The sequence below is a fragment of the Phyllosticta capitalensis genome (genome assembly GCF_038381095.1).
Source record: "Phyllosticta capitalensis strain CBS 128856 chromosome Unknown BKA78scaffold_3, whole genome shotgun sequence".
In the NCBI taxonomy this organism is placed as follows: domain Eukaryota; kingdom Fungi; phylum Ascomycota; class Dothideomycetes; order Botryosphaeriales; family Phyllostictaceae; genus Phyllosticta; species Phyllosticta capitalensis.
In genome coordinates this window covers 201,331-214,332 of record NW_027117441.1, presented here as the reverse complement: position 1 = coordinate 214,332, position 13,002 = coordinate 201,331, and the positions used below count along the sequence as shown (strand labels likewise).

General features: G+C 56.8%; 4 protein-coding genes across 4 annotated transcripts; 1 reads left to right on the top strand and 3 right to left on the bottom strand.

Annotated features, from left to right (window-relative positions):
• Window positions 1-2,454: 2,454 nt before the first annotated feature.
• BKA78DRAFT_293313 (uncharacterized protein) lies at window positions 2,455-3,991 on the bottom strand (the record flags this gene model as incomplete). Its single annotated transcript, XM_066886196.1, has 3 exons — window positions 2,455-2,844; window positions 2,946-3,115; window positions 3,241-3,991. The coding sequence occupies 3 exons, from the start codon at window positions 3,989-3,991 to the stop codon at window positions 2,455-2,457; spliced, it is 1,311 nt and encodes a 436-aa protein (XP_066746115.1).
• Window positions 3,992-4,590: 599 nt separating this feature from the next.
• BKA78DRAFT_248309 (actin-binding protein-like protein) lies at window positions 4,591-6,843 on the bottom strand (the record flags this gene model as incomplete). The annotated part of the gene is made up of 9 exons (XM_066884377.1): window positions 4,591-5,418; window positions 5,466-5,580; window positions 5,627-6,088; window positions 6,137-6,234; window positions 6,287-6,335; window positions 6,388-6,530; window positions 6,590-6,649; window positions 6,717-6,745; window positions 6,810-6,843. The coding sequence occupies 9 exons, from the start codon at window positions 6,841-6,843 to the stop codon at window positions 4,591-4,593; spliced, it is 1,818 nt and encodes a 605-aa protein (XP_066746114.1).
• Window positions 6,844-8,666: 1,823 nt separating this feature from the next.
• BKA78DRAFT_237567 (ASST-domain-containing protein) lies at window positions 8,667-10,358 on the top strand (the record flags this gene model as incomplete). Its single annotated transcript, XM_066883870.1, has 2 exons — window positions 8,667-10,037; window positions 10,173-10,358. Coding segments are annotated over 2 exons (1,557 nt in total), but the record flags the coding sequence as incomplete, so codon positions are not given.
• Window positions 10,359-12,078: 1,720 nt separating this feature from the next.
• Window positions 12,079-12,882, bottom strand: BKA78DRAFT_92235 (uncharacterized protein). Its single transcript, XM_066893971.1, has one exon. The coding sequence runs from the start codon at window positions 12,700-12,702 to the stop codon at window positions 12,232-12,234; it is 471 nt and encodes a 156-aa protein (XP_066746112.1). The 5' UTR covers window positions 12,703-12,882; the 3' UTR covers window positions 12,079-12,231.
• Between the last annotated feature and the right edge of the window lie 120 nt (window positions 12,883-13,002).

Sequence of the window (13,002 nt, the reverse complement as noted above, 5' to 3'; positions counted from 1 at the left end):
TTTTCGTCATTGGGATAGCGGGTTCCTCTTGGCCCACTCCCAGCCACATATCCTGAGCTACCTTCCGCGAAGGCGTAGTCATGAGGAGAGCGGCGCGGTGGCCCATGTGCGTATGCTGAATCGTGGCGATGGAGATGATCTTGGTGTTCTGGGGCGCGTGCTTGGCCATGAGGAGGAATGCTTCCCATCGATCGTGGTTGAGATGCGCGAGACCGGGGCTCTGCATATGCGTCCATGTCCGGCCTTCGATCAGGATAGCCAGGCGCGCCGTCCATCCGCTCCGGCCAGTCTCCCTGTCTGTGATTGTCCTGGTGGCCGTGGTAGCCCGCCATGCCAGGCCGAGCGCCAAAGGGACGATCCTCAGGATGGTAGTCGGAGTATTGAGCGCTCCCAAGGTGGACGAATCCGTTGCGGCTGCGAGGGTCTTCCGAGTCGAATCGGGGCTGAAGATTGCGGTGTGGAGTCCGTGATCTGGTGCGATGTTCCGGTCCCGTCTGGTCAAATCGATGTGGAGGAACGCTTTGCGAGGGCGCGCGGTGGCTGCTTTGCCGACGAGGATCTTGGGAGCCAGACCTTTCGTGAGGTTGTGATGGACGTCGGCCGTCACGCCGTGGCTGATGAGCTTGGGTGCCGCCTCTTTGAGATTCTCGGCGTCGAGAGTGCCGGTTGTTGCGCTCTCGTGGTGGGTTCGCCATGGCGATGGGGCCAACCGTTGGGCTGGGGCAAACGGTCCAAGACAAACCAAGGATGTGCGAGCAGAGATGCTTGCGGCGATGGCCTGCTGCACCTGGGGTGAGAGTTTGCGCGTCGTGTTGGTTGAAGGGTTGAGGTGCGTAGTGGAGTAGAGGTCGACGGGGGACCTGGACAGCAAAGACGGTGGGTGACCACGCAGATGGGCGCCTGGGAGCAACCGCCGAAGGAGAAGCAGAGACTGCGTACCAGAGGCAATGGCTGGCGTCTTGCTGCTTTTCGATGATTTGCAAACCTTGCTCAGAGCAGCTCGTCTCTGATGCCAGTCACCAAACTTCGACCAAAGCTCCTCCCGCGCTCCTTGGGACAGGAACACTGCACAGCGCGATGGGCCCGCCGAGGCTATCGATACCGAGGAAGAATTGAGTCACGATGTGACAGTCGTAGCCTCAAGAGGAGTGTGCAAAGAGGTGACTGGATCGAATTTTAGGAGGTCCTTGCCGTTACTTGTCCAATCCAGGCAAAGACTCTTTAACGGAATAACCCCCTAGAGGTAGCACAGAGACACTCTGAAGGTCAAAAGGAAGTAAAAGAAGTGTGCCAAGAGGTAAATTGATCCAGGTCCAAGAAGTTCTCGATGTTGTTTGAACAATCCAGCCGAAGAGTCCATGGTAAAATACTACTTGGAAGCAACGCATCGAACCGGAATAGCGTAGATGGGCCCGTGCTTGATCAGGTACCTCTACCACGTGGTATTCTGACACATGGGACCCGAGAGAAAGGCATCATCGTCGGTAGACCAGTCGTTTGGGTATTCCTGTTTGAGACGTATCCCCCAGAGGTAATGTATCGAAGGGCACAGATAGGTCCGTGCTCTGTCACGCCCCCTTAGCACAGGATGTTCTAATACGTGGGGGTGGTCCAGGGGGAGAGATACATCGTTGTGATAGGCAATTTGTACTCCAGGCTCCAGGTTCCAGTCTAAGGGGAAAGACCAGTGAGGTTGATGCACATGAAAGATTACACATTCCGAGCCCATGAGACCGAATGATCAATTCACCAGACTGTCCCGGTCTTCATGGGTTGGTGTTGCTGGCTACCATCCGTTTTGCTCCAAAGCTCTTGACTCCTCTAAGATGACTGCGTACCCAAGCTGGTTGAAAAAATACAAAATGGAAATCATTACTTACTCACATCACGACCAAGTCCCAAGCCACAGCCTTAAGCCTGGAGCTCTTGAAATCCAAGATTCCAATCTCTTCCACGGACCCAAAGAGCGCAGAAGCTGCATCAAAAGCAATCAAGAATAAAGAGACTACCCACCATTACCTACCCACTGGATGACAACCAATGCCCGTTCCTTTCTTTCCATCTGGCTCTATCGAAGACCCAAAGCGCCAGCAATGACGTCCAGGACATCTTCCGGCGAGGTAAGAATGAAACAATCCGTACTTACTGCGCAATCCATGCAAAGACCACAACGAATACTCGCGCCAATGCCAAGTCATTCAAGATGCCCCAGCCCATATCAAGTCCAGCCGAGAATGCTGCCGATGAGATGCAACAACCACTGGCTTTTCCAAAAGCCAGCAGCAGCAGAACGAGTGCAGAAGCCCGCAGTCCGCGGAAAGCAAGACCGAGTCCAGCCAAAGCGCAGAACCCCAAGCGTAAGGGAGCCACCGGCCAGATCCCAAAACAAGCCCAGTACCAAATGCAGGTCATCCAGCCATGGCGCGTCCGAAATGCAAGACGCACGCACGCTCCTTACTCGGCCGGGACTTCGAAGCCCGCCAAGCCGTCATACGGAAAATCCACATCGTGAAGACTATCGAAGCCGCCGGCGAAGGCATCGCTCGGCACGTCAATGGCTTCTTCCTTGCCAAGCGTCTCAGGGAATATCGCTTCATACTTGCGCGAGCTCCAGTTCCAGACGTGGGTTTCGGTGTTGAAGGCAGTGGGGTCGTCGCGCGAGGGGTCGATGAGCGTTTTTTGCGGCGTGGTGATGAGATGGCGGTTAGCCTGAGCAGCGGTCGCGAGAGACGGGGACGAGACTATCGTCGCGGAAGCGGCGCGATGGACTGGCGCGAGGAGAGGGTAGGATGGCGGCGACGACTCGGGATCGTCTGGGAGGCCCGAGACTGTAGATGAGGACCGCTAGATTTAGAGATGTTAGCGGGACCCCGTTCGCGTGGGAGCGGACAAGTGAGAGGAGGCGGAACGGGTGGTGTGTATGTACAGATGCGGTGCTCACTTACCTCGTCATGTGTCACATCTACCACGCGAGGTCCTATGAAGTTGTTGTTGTTGCAAGGCACAGCTGAGTCCGGGCGACGTCTAATCAAGCGTGTGACCGGTAGTTGCGATGAGCTGTTCGAATGCGGTTGTTGGTTGCCATGTGGCCTGCCTCTCTTACGTGGCGGCCTGTCTGTTTCTGGAGTCAGCGAGAAATGCCCAAGGGAGATAGAGCCAAAGCCAAAGTCGCCATAGATCATGGCCACCGTCACCCCGTGGCTGTCCCGTAGCTTCAACCGTTCGAATAATGGTACTTACCGTTCGAAGATCCCTTAGGCTTGCTCTTGATTTCCGCCTCCAACTGTTCGAAGTATGTCCTGAAGAACTGACCTTCCTCCTCGTCCAGCTCCGCTCTTCCGGGCAACAACGACGGGGTCAGCGTGGTGTTGTTCACCTCGACGAGGTTGGCAGTGTGTCGAATGGCAGGCGTGGGAGTCCCCAGGTCTTCCCACTGCGGCATGTTGATGCTTCCTCCTCTTCTGTGTCGGAGACCTCGAGGTGGTCGCAAAGGTGTTGACGATGGCGGCGGTGCATATAGGTCTGGGAATACGGCGCTGGGATGGAAAGCCCTCGACGACGAGATGTTACCGATGTCGTCGCGACACATGCCGAGACGATTCTGTTCGATGCTGTGCGGGCCAAGATTCGCCATGTTCGGTTCAGGCACGGGTGATCCAGTGTTGACTGACGCGACCTCATCTAACTTGTAGGCGGGGCTGCTCTCATCCTCTTGTTCGCCGAGGGCGACCTTATTGTCGTCTGCGCCGAAGATGGCTTCATCGTCCGATGCAATGAACTCAGCAACAATGTAATCAGCCACATCAATCTCTCCTTCATCGCGTGAATCCAAATCCATCTCGTTCTCATTATAACTGGAGACACTTTGATCTGCTTCCGGGTCAGAAGCATCCTGCAATGACGACGCATCCTCCCTCTCAAGCCTGCCCACTCGTGTTGTGGGTGGTGAATGCAAAGTGTGCCCATCTAATGGGCTCTGGCCGCCGCGCATCGCTGCCGAGAATGAATGAACCGAGAATCCAATAGGTGGGTATGATGTTGCCAAAGAGAAATTGTCGATTGGGATTGCGCGGGGGAGGTTTGGATTGAGGACCTGTCGAAGTAGAAGGAAGGTGCAAGGTTGGAAGGCGGCGATCGATGGTAACAGGAAGGAACCGCGGAGTAAACACGCAGAAAATTTCCAAGACCGACGAATGGCAAAACAAATGTGCTATCAACCTGGCGACCAGACCTAACAGCAACTGAACAGATGGAATTGAGTAGTTCTGTACTCATTGATTTAAGAGAAATTGGCCAATGAATAAGACTCAAAGCAAAAGCTACCAACCTTTAGGCTCTGCACGAGCTCCATCACAGGAAACCAGCCGCAGACGCCGGCCTGGAGCGAAAACAGGTGTCGTCAATTCAATCACTACCGACAAGGAGAACGCCCAACACTTCCGCTATGCAGTCTCCGTACGCCCCATTCAGCAACGACCCTTGTGTCAAGGTATCCGCGATGATCCATCTAAACAAGAGCCCCGCCAGCCCGGCCAAAGCCTTGAGCCGCTTTTCTCGCCAAAATCATACAGCGTCTATGGTGACCATCCTTCAAGACCTGGCCTCCTCCAACTCCAACTCCAGCTGTCTGATCCTCTCGTCTTTCTCGCCACCCCTCTCCAATTCAACCAGCCTGTGCTTCATGTTGTTGACTTCGGCAGTCAGGTGCGCCATTTGCTGCATTTGACTCGTCATCGCCTGGTTTTGGCTCGACAACATCTGTTTGATCTCGGCCAGTTGGTCCTTGATACCTGCCGCCGCGGCGCTGGCTGCGCCAGACACACTTCGCCTCTCCTCTCGGGCTGGCGGCGTGGCTGCCGGGGTCTCTTCTGGAGTTGGCTCTGGAGCGTGGGAAACCTCGGGCCCGCGAGTCTTCTCCTCCATGCGCGCTGTCACATTGGGGCGCTCGGCCGGCTTGGGAATTTCCTCAAAGCTCGAAGCCTCGTCGGTAGATGACGACTCGGGCTCATCCTTGTCCGCAAATTTGGCGGCCGCACTCGCCATGCTCGTCTTGTTGTCGTTTACCGAAGGAGGAGGTCCACGAGCCGCAACAGGGGTGGGCTCGGGTATGGGCTCGGGCTTTGGTTCCTGCTTTGGCTCCGGCTTCGGCGCTGGTGCAGAGCTAGGCTTGGGCAACGCCTCAGCGGGCACCTCCACAGGCGCTTCACCCTCGTAGGTCGCCTCAAGAGAAAACTTGGGTGGAGTCGCCTCCTTTCCTGCAAAGTACTCGGCTGAAGACATGCCCGGCTTGAGACCAACACAGGGAGGGTAAATGTCGCCTTGGAAGACCTCGGCACGTCTAGGGACAATGAAAGACACGGGCTCGATGTAAGAGTCGTTGACAGTCTTGAAGGCGCGCATTACTTCATTATCGTGGAGCTGGGACAGTTAGAAGTGACTAGTTTCATTTTGAGAGTTGAACTCACGCTGACACCGCGCTTTGGCATGAAAGCGATACCGCGCTGCGGCTCGGTGGACTTGTATTCCGAGAGGAATTGGAACTTGTCGTTTTCATACTCAAAGTATCGGATGTTGCCGTCACTGCACATAGTTAGTCGCGTCCTGTCACGTGTCTTGCTCAACTCACCCCTTGCCCGCAAGGTAGAGACACTGGGTACCATCATCCCAGAATGGCATGCAGACGCCGGAAATCGAGTCGAGCAGCTCAAAGCCGTTCAGCGGCTCCCTGGCTGCCCTTACATCCCACAGGCCCAGCTGGCGGTCACTCATCTTGGAGAAACCGGTGGTAGCCACTCTGTCCAGCTCTCCCATCCAAACAGCGCGGCTGTTTTTGGCGCCCGAGTGGCCCTGTCCTTCATGCGCAGGCCTTTCCTGGCGCACATCCCAAATCCTGAGCTTCTTGTCTCGGCTCGTGGTGACGAGGAGAGCGCCGTTGGCGCTGAAGGAGAGGGACTGGACAATGTCGGGATGCTTGAGGGTGAGCTTGGGAGAGCCGGCTTCGACGTCCCAAAGCTTGACCGTAAAGTCGCCCGAGGACGACGCGAGGACATTTTCGGCGGACGGGTTGAAGAGAACGTGTCCAACTTTTCTACAGGGCTGTTAGTGCTATTTCGCGCCGCGTAGAGAAGAAGGTCACCTCGTGTGGCCAGCCAGCTTCGCGACTGGCGCCACGTCCTGGGGTTCTTCTGCATCGCTGTAGAGCGAAAAGTCCTCGGGGACTTGCCAAATGAAGACCTATGCGCACGTTAGTACCAGTTGGCGCGTTCAACACAAACGCGTATTTTACCTTGCCGTCGTCGGAGCTCGAGGCGACAATGTTGTCGTTGAACGCGTTCCTTCAAGACATCAGCAAGCGTGTTCCACAATATTGCGCGTGAGACGACAGACCAATCCGTGTCCAAAACAGGACCAGTGTGACCGCGGAAAAGCGGGATAATGTCCGGCAGCTTGCCGCGCTCATGGAGCGGGACAACTGCAAAGGCGCCTCCACCGCCAGACTCGTAGTTGACCGAGAGGTATTTGGGGTTGGCCTGGAGTAGCCGTCAGCGTCTGACACAGCCAGGGGGCGGTCTGCGCGAGGGAAGCGGACCTTGACCAAGTTGGTATCCCAAGCGTTCTTGGAGATTTTGAGGTTGTCATAGCATTGTTCCTGGCGAAGGCGCGTCAGATGGCATACGAGGACAGCGGATGGACAGGGCGAGCTCTGAGCTGGGTACCTTCTTCGTCGAGCGTCCGAAGACGTGACCTGTTGGATGAAGCGGATCAGCGAGTGTCAATGCGAACTGGAGCAGACAGTGGAGGCGACATACGGTACTTGGAAGCTCTGACGAAGCGGCCGGACATCGGGGGCGGATGAAGGGGGGGATGAGGAGAGCAGGCAAGGGGGAAGAATATAAAAACGTGGACGAGGAGGAGGTGGAGCAGCAGCAAGCGACGCCCGAGTAGCGGATAGTTGGCTGTAGTGGTGGTCAGCGTCGCAAGGGAAGCCGAAGCAGCAACAGTGGCAGTGGCAGCATCCTGGCACCGCCTTAGGTACCAGGGCACGAACACGGGGGGCTCTTGGCGCGCGCCGATCATTTTCCGCTCTCCATATTGTCCACTCCAACACCATTTGATTCTCTCCAAAACGTCTACCTGCAGCTCTCTTGTCCTGCTGCGTTGGCGCCGCCGCATCTTGCCCAACCACTGCGCAAAGCCGATCCTCTCAGCAACTGAGCTCCACGGCGACTAATACGACATTTTCCTCATTGTGACAGCAAAGCGACGACCTTCAGCGCACTGATTTTGGCTAATCCCGTACTTCACCAGCTCTCTCAAAGTCAAATTGATGCTAGCTGTCAGCCAGAGCACTAGTGGCGGAACGGCTTCCTACAGACCAGTACAGCCACCAAGGGTTTAGCCCGTGTTCTACGTGCTCGGTTCCTGCAACTCGAGTCCAGGGCAGCGACGACATGCGCAGACGCATCGCAGTCTACAACTGGGACTTTCGTGTTATCAACGTTCAATTCAGGTTCACTTTTACTTGGCGCTCGACATGCCAACAGACACCGTGATCTAGACACAACGTCGGAATTAAAGCTTGGCAGAAAAACAACACAAAAAAGCGACCCCACAGCGACCAGTAGCTCCAGCTGTCACCGCCTCGCTGAGGTGTGTCACTTGAACCCAGGGGATAGGTATGCTCGGATCAGGCGGCACGTTGGCGAAAGTCCAGCTCCCTCCTAAAAATTGTTCCAACTTGCTATCGACGTGTCGAAGGCTGTCCGATTGATATTCGACGAGACCATCACACCATCAAACAGAACCAAGCCTTTTGGTTGGCTTTGCATTCCTGAGACCATATTTACCCCTGTTTTCCTTCCCGCCGAGGAATGGCCGGAGCGGCGCGTGAGGTCAGACATGGAATATATTTTTGTGCAGCGCAGCCGCGTCACCATCTGTGGCTTGCCATCACTTCAACTTCCTCTGGGTTCACAATTGGAGTTGTGGTCTGCCGTCGTCTCCGGATTCTGCGTCCTGATGCGCGGATCGTTCCGACAAGAGCGGGTCGTGCGAACAGTCTCCACTCAGCCCTGTGTCGACAAATCCCAGTGGCTTGAGAATCCGGGCTGTGTTTGAGCGCTTTCAGGGCTTTTCAGCGCCCTCGATACCCGGCCAAGTCGACAAATGCACGCCCGCTCCCAGCCATTCTTGTGCCGCCTTCGTCATCGTCCTCGCCTCTATTTGGGAGACGTCTTGCGTGTTCTAGCATTTCGTCTGCTGGTTACCCACTTCGCCGCGCAAGTCTAGTGCGCCGCTGGGCCAACTACAGATCCGAGTTGGCGTCCAAGAAGGGGTCCTTTTTTCTCGGCGCGGGGATGACGCTTCTTCTCCGAGAATAACTTCTCGTCATGGAACCTTCGATTCTTCGATGCTGATACTCTCCTCTTTTCTCAGCCGCTCGCTGCGCTGTGGCTCACCCTAGCCGCGCGCATTTTGTATCATGCACCTGCGTCTTTGGACCCGTCTGTCGTTACCGCTCTTACACCTCCTGAATGTTGTTGCTGCTCAGGATCCCCTTGAAGACGATGCTGGATTGTCTTCCTTTGTAACAGTATGTCTTTTTACATTTGCAGATGGACAGGTGAGCCGGTTGGTCGTGTGCACAAACAAGCTGATGTGAACAGCGGCCAGATCTCAGAGCCCCCAGACTGGCTGTCAGGGTGGTCAACAAGACAGCAGTGAGCCCTGGGTATTATTTTGTGGCTCCATACAATACCAACAACGACTGGGAGTCACACAAAACACCCTTGATTGAAGCTTGCCAAGTAGGGCCGCACATTTACGACAACAATGGTGAGCTCATCTGGAGTGGCGCCTGCCTATTTCGCAACGAGAACGGGTTCGATTTCAAAGCAATTCATCACGGGGGAAGAATCCATCTCAGCTTAGACGATGTTCGCGGAGACCCCAGCTTGTACGGCGCCGGAATCATCCTGTCGGACCAGTACCAAATTGTCAAAGATGTCCAAATGGCCGAGCACACGAACCAATTCGACCAGCACGAGTTTGCCGTCCTTGACAATGGCAACACGGCACTCTACGTCGCATCAGATTTACGAGACATGGACGGCGAGTCCATTGGTCTGGGCCGCTACTCGACAACCCGGGTTCACAGCACTGGATTCAAAGAGGTCGATCTTTCGGGTGGAAATCCCAAGACCGTCTTTGACTGGCAGGGCGCAGACCATATTCCTCTTGATGAAAGCACATTTGCTTGGCCAGAAGAAGCCGATCCGTATGGAAAAGGATGGGACTACCTTCACATGAATTCGGTCGACAAATTCCCCAATGGCGATTACCTCGTCTCGTTCCGATACACCAACTCGCTGATGCGGCTTTCGGGTAAAACTGGTGATGTTCTATGGAGACTTGGCGGTAAAAAGTCAGACTTTCAGACAGGAGATTGGGTATTTTCAAGACAGCATCATGGCCGAGTCATTACCTCGAATGAAACGCACACGGTCATCTCATTTTTCGACAATGCTTCGAGCAGCCAGGTATCCGACAAAGGAGCAACAACCGCCGAGAGGAGCTCCGCTCTTGTGGTCTTGCTCGGCCATGACCCAAACGACAAAGCCTCCTGGACCGCCACGCCTATTCGACGATTTGAGCGACCAGACTGGGGATACACGCGTCTACGCGGCTCGATTCAACTCCTACCCGGCCCTGAATCGCCAAGCCTTGAGCACATCACAAGCGAAGAGTGGCCCAACTCGAACGTATTTGTGTGTTGGTCCGATCATGGCTATGCCACGGAATTCTCGCCCAATGGAGATGTTGTCATGGAGACGCGTTTTGTGAGCAGGCGCTTCGACACGTATCGTGCATTCAAGATGGTTGGATTTGTAGGACGTCCTGCCGAACCGCCTATGTTGAAAGCTTTGGTGTATGGCGACATTCTCCCTGGCCAAGGCACCGGCGTAGGTCCTTTCACCGTCGTATACGTCAGCTGGAATGGTGCAACAGAAGTCCGCGCGTGGAGAGTGTATGGGAAAGTTGTCAAGGACGCTCCTCTCTCTGACACGGTGTCGCCGACAACTTCTTCGGAATCCGCATCCACATCCCCAACTTCGGGGTCATCGGGCCTCTTTCGCTTCGCGCGGAGGAAAGCAGGATCATCGTCGGGCAAGAAAGAGGGAGAAACTACGTCGCGCTCAGCTCGCTTTGCGTACCTCGGGACGTATCACAAGACAGGTTTTGAAACGGCCATCACAGTTCCAGGCGCGGTATCTTACCTGTGGGCCGAAGCGCTTGATTCGGAGGGCAAAAAGATCGGCCAGACGAGCGTCACGAGGGGCATCGTCCCGGGTGTATCGATTGCGTCATGGGAAGAAGGCGAATCAACCAACACGACCAGCGCCGCCGCGAGCAGCTCCTCCAGCGCGTCAAATCTTTCGCTTGAGTTTGATACTGACGACGATACGGACTCTCTCTCGACAGACTTGACGCTCTCCCTCTCGTCTTCCCCTTTCTACTCCACGACGGAGGACTCTCCCAACGACGCCTCCGCACCCATCGCTCTTGCGCCCTTGACGTTTCCCTCGGCATTTCCTCATGGCTGGGGCTATGGCGACACGGAATCTACTGTCATGACCGGTGAAGAAGAGCCCAAGAGCTGGTGGGAGAGCCACGAAGGCCACAAGTACGAGCTGACAATCTCTCGCAACACGGCAGCGGCTGTCGTCGGCGCGATGCTGCTGCTGCTCGTCTGCCTATTGGCAGCGCTAGTCTGGACCGGCGTGCAAAGACTGCAGCTGCGCAAGCGACGAGACGGAGCCGCTCACCTTCCTCTGTCTTTGCGGCGAAGAGGCCTCCTCCAAGGGCTGGGCATTCCGCACTCTCGCAATGCGAGCACCAGCTCCCTCAGCACCGCTGCCAGCCCTACCGCCCCCGCAGCAGCATCCAGCAGCATGATGGCCGGCGCGAAGCAGCCGCCGCAGCACAAACACGAACAGCCGTGGTGGCGCGCCGCCGCCATGGCATGGCGCTCCCGCCGCGCCAGCAGCCGCAGCTACGAGCTCGTCCTCGACCACGACGAGGAGGAAATCGACTTGGACATGTGGGACGACGTCAACGTTCCTTTCTACCAGCACGGCCAAAACCACCACCAGCCCCGCCCGTCTTCGATGCGCCGCAACGGCTCTGGCTCGACTGCTGCTGCTGCTGCTGCGATGGGAGGACGAGAGATGGCCCAGGTCCCCCGCCGCTCCTTCCCGCCGCCGCTGCAGGGCCACGACTTGGGCGCCGGGGGCATGCGCATGGCAGTGGCCGGGCACGCGCACGCGTCGACCGCCGCATCGGGCTCGGCGTCGTCGTCGTCGTCGGCACCATCAAGACCACTGCCGCTGATTTCGCAAATCGACAGCGGCGGGCCTGCAAACGCCGGCAGCGGACAAAGACACGGCCAAGCGGCGTGGACGCGGCGACTGGACGGCGACGGCGACGAGCAGATGGCGACGGGGCATAAGCAGCAACACCAGCAGCAGATGCCGCAGCCGTCAGACCTGTCCTGGCAGCCCAAACACCACAAACCGCAGCCGGGCCGCTACAAGCGCGGCCGCTCGCTGACGACAGATCAGGCCGAGGGGTGGGTTACGCATCGCGACCAGCGGGCGATGCAAAGCCAACAGGAGCAGCAGCAGCAACAACAACCACCGCAGCAGACGGCCCACTCGACGGCTGTCAATGCGGCAGTAGGCGAAGTCGTCGACGACGAGGACGAGGGGTGGGGTCAAGGCAGCAAGAGGGCCAAGGGGAAACGGCCGGTTGGCGGTGTGAGCGGTGCTCGCCCAGGCGGATATGGGCGAGTTGGTGGTGATGATGAAGAGGTGCGAGAGGGGCGAGAGCACGAGGAGGCGCCGTTGATTGCGCGGGTGCAGTGATTGTTGGTACATGTTAATCAGATGGGCGTGTTGACTTGATGGCATATAAAAGCGGCATCGGTACAGTACAAGCTGTCTGGGTGGATGGCGGCAACGCCAAGCGATAGTGGAAGATGTTGAGTCCGTCTCCCAAGCAGCGAATGTAGGTTCATGGAAGAATTTCAGACGAATTGAATTTCAGTCGACAAAGAAAAGGGCCGCCAAAAACGTACGCAGGCAGGCCACTTCTTGACACACCGCGAGTCAAGTCACCTCAATACCTCGACAGGTATTCCGCGTTCCCTGGGTTACGCACCTCATACCACGCTCAGCTTTTCCGCCAGCGCAAAAAACATCTGGTCTCCACCCCCGCAACGTGACAAGACAGGAACGTTTTCTTCACCATGTTCCGTCGCCATGCGCGCGTGCCCAGTCTTGCCGACCCGCCAACCAGCAATTGCAGCCGCTTTGGGCGCGCGCACGCAACGTCGGGACGCCTGTTGCTGCGCCGCGCCAGAAACTGGTTTGCGCAAGAGGTAAGCCAAGTGCGGTGGTCGGTCGCCGGTGCAGATGCGCGTTTGGCGTTGTTCCTTGCGAGACGAAACTTGGATGGAGTAGTAGTGGAGAGCTGGGCTGGTTGGTTTGTTGGAGCAACATCCAATGGAACCGAACCGGGGACGGGAACGAGAGCGGGGCCGCGCGACGGGGAAGACGGCGGGCGGCGGCGGCGGCTGGCGGCGCAAACATTGCCCGCGCGGACAGCCAGACAAGAGAGACGGCCCGGCTGACTACGGTACATCAGGAACAAAACAACAACACGGAGTCGCTACGTCATTTCAGCAGATACAGAAGTAATAGGCGGCGGGGAGTATTTGGAAGTGGTTTTTGTGAGGGCCGCCGGTAAAGGCAATCGATCCAGCTGTGGTGCAAGCGTGGTAAGGCTGACTGTGTCGGTGCTGCACGGCGAGAAGTGTGTGTTGGAGGTAACTGCCGAAGGCGGGCAGGGCTGGTTTGGGACGCAGAGTCTATGCATCCTTCGCATCGGGAGAGTCGAGATGATCATGTTGGACTTGTCGTGCCTGGGCGATGGCGTCGGTAG

Excerpts from the sequence above, each read along its gene's own strand:
- BKA78DRAFT_92235 (XM_066893971.1), bottom strand. The coding sequence starts at position 12,702 with ATGTACCGTAGTCAGCCGGGCCGTCTCTCTTGTCTGGCTGTCCGCGCG.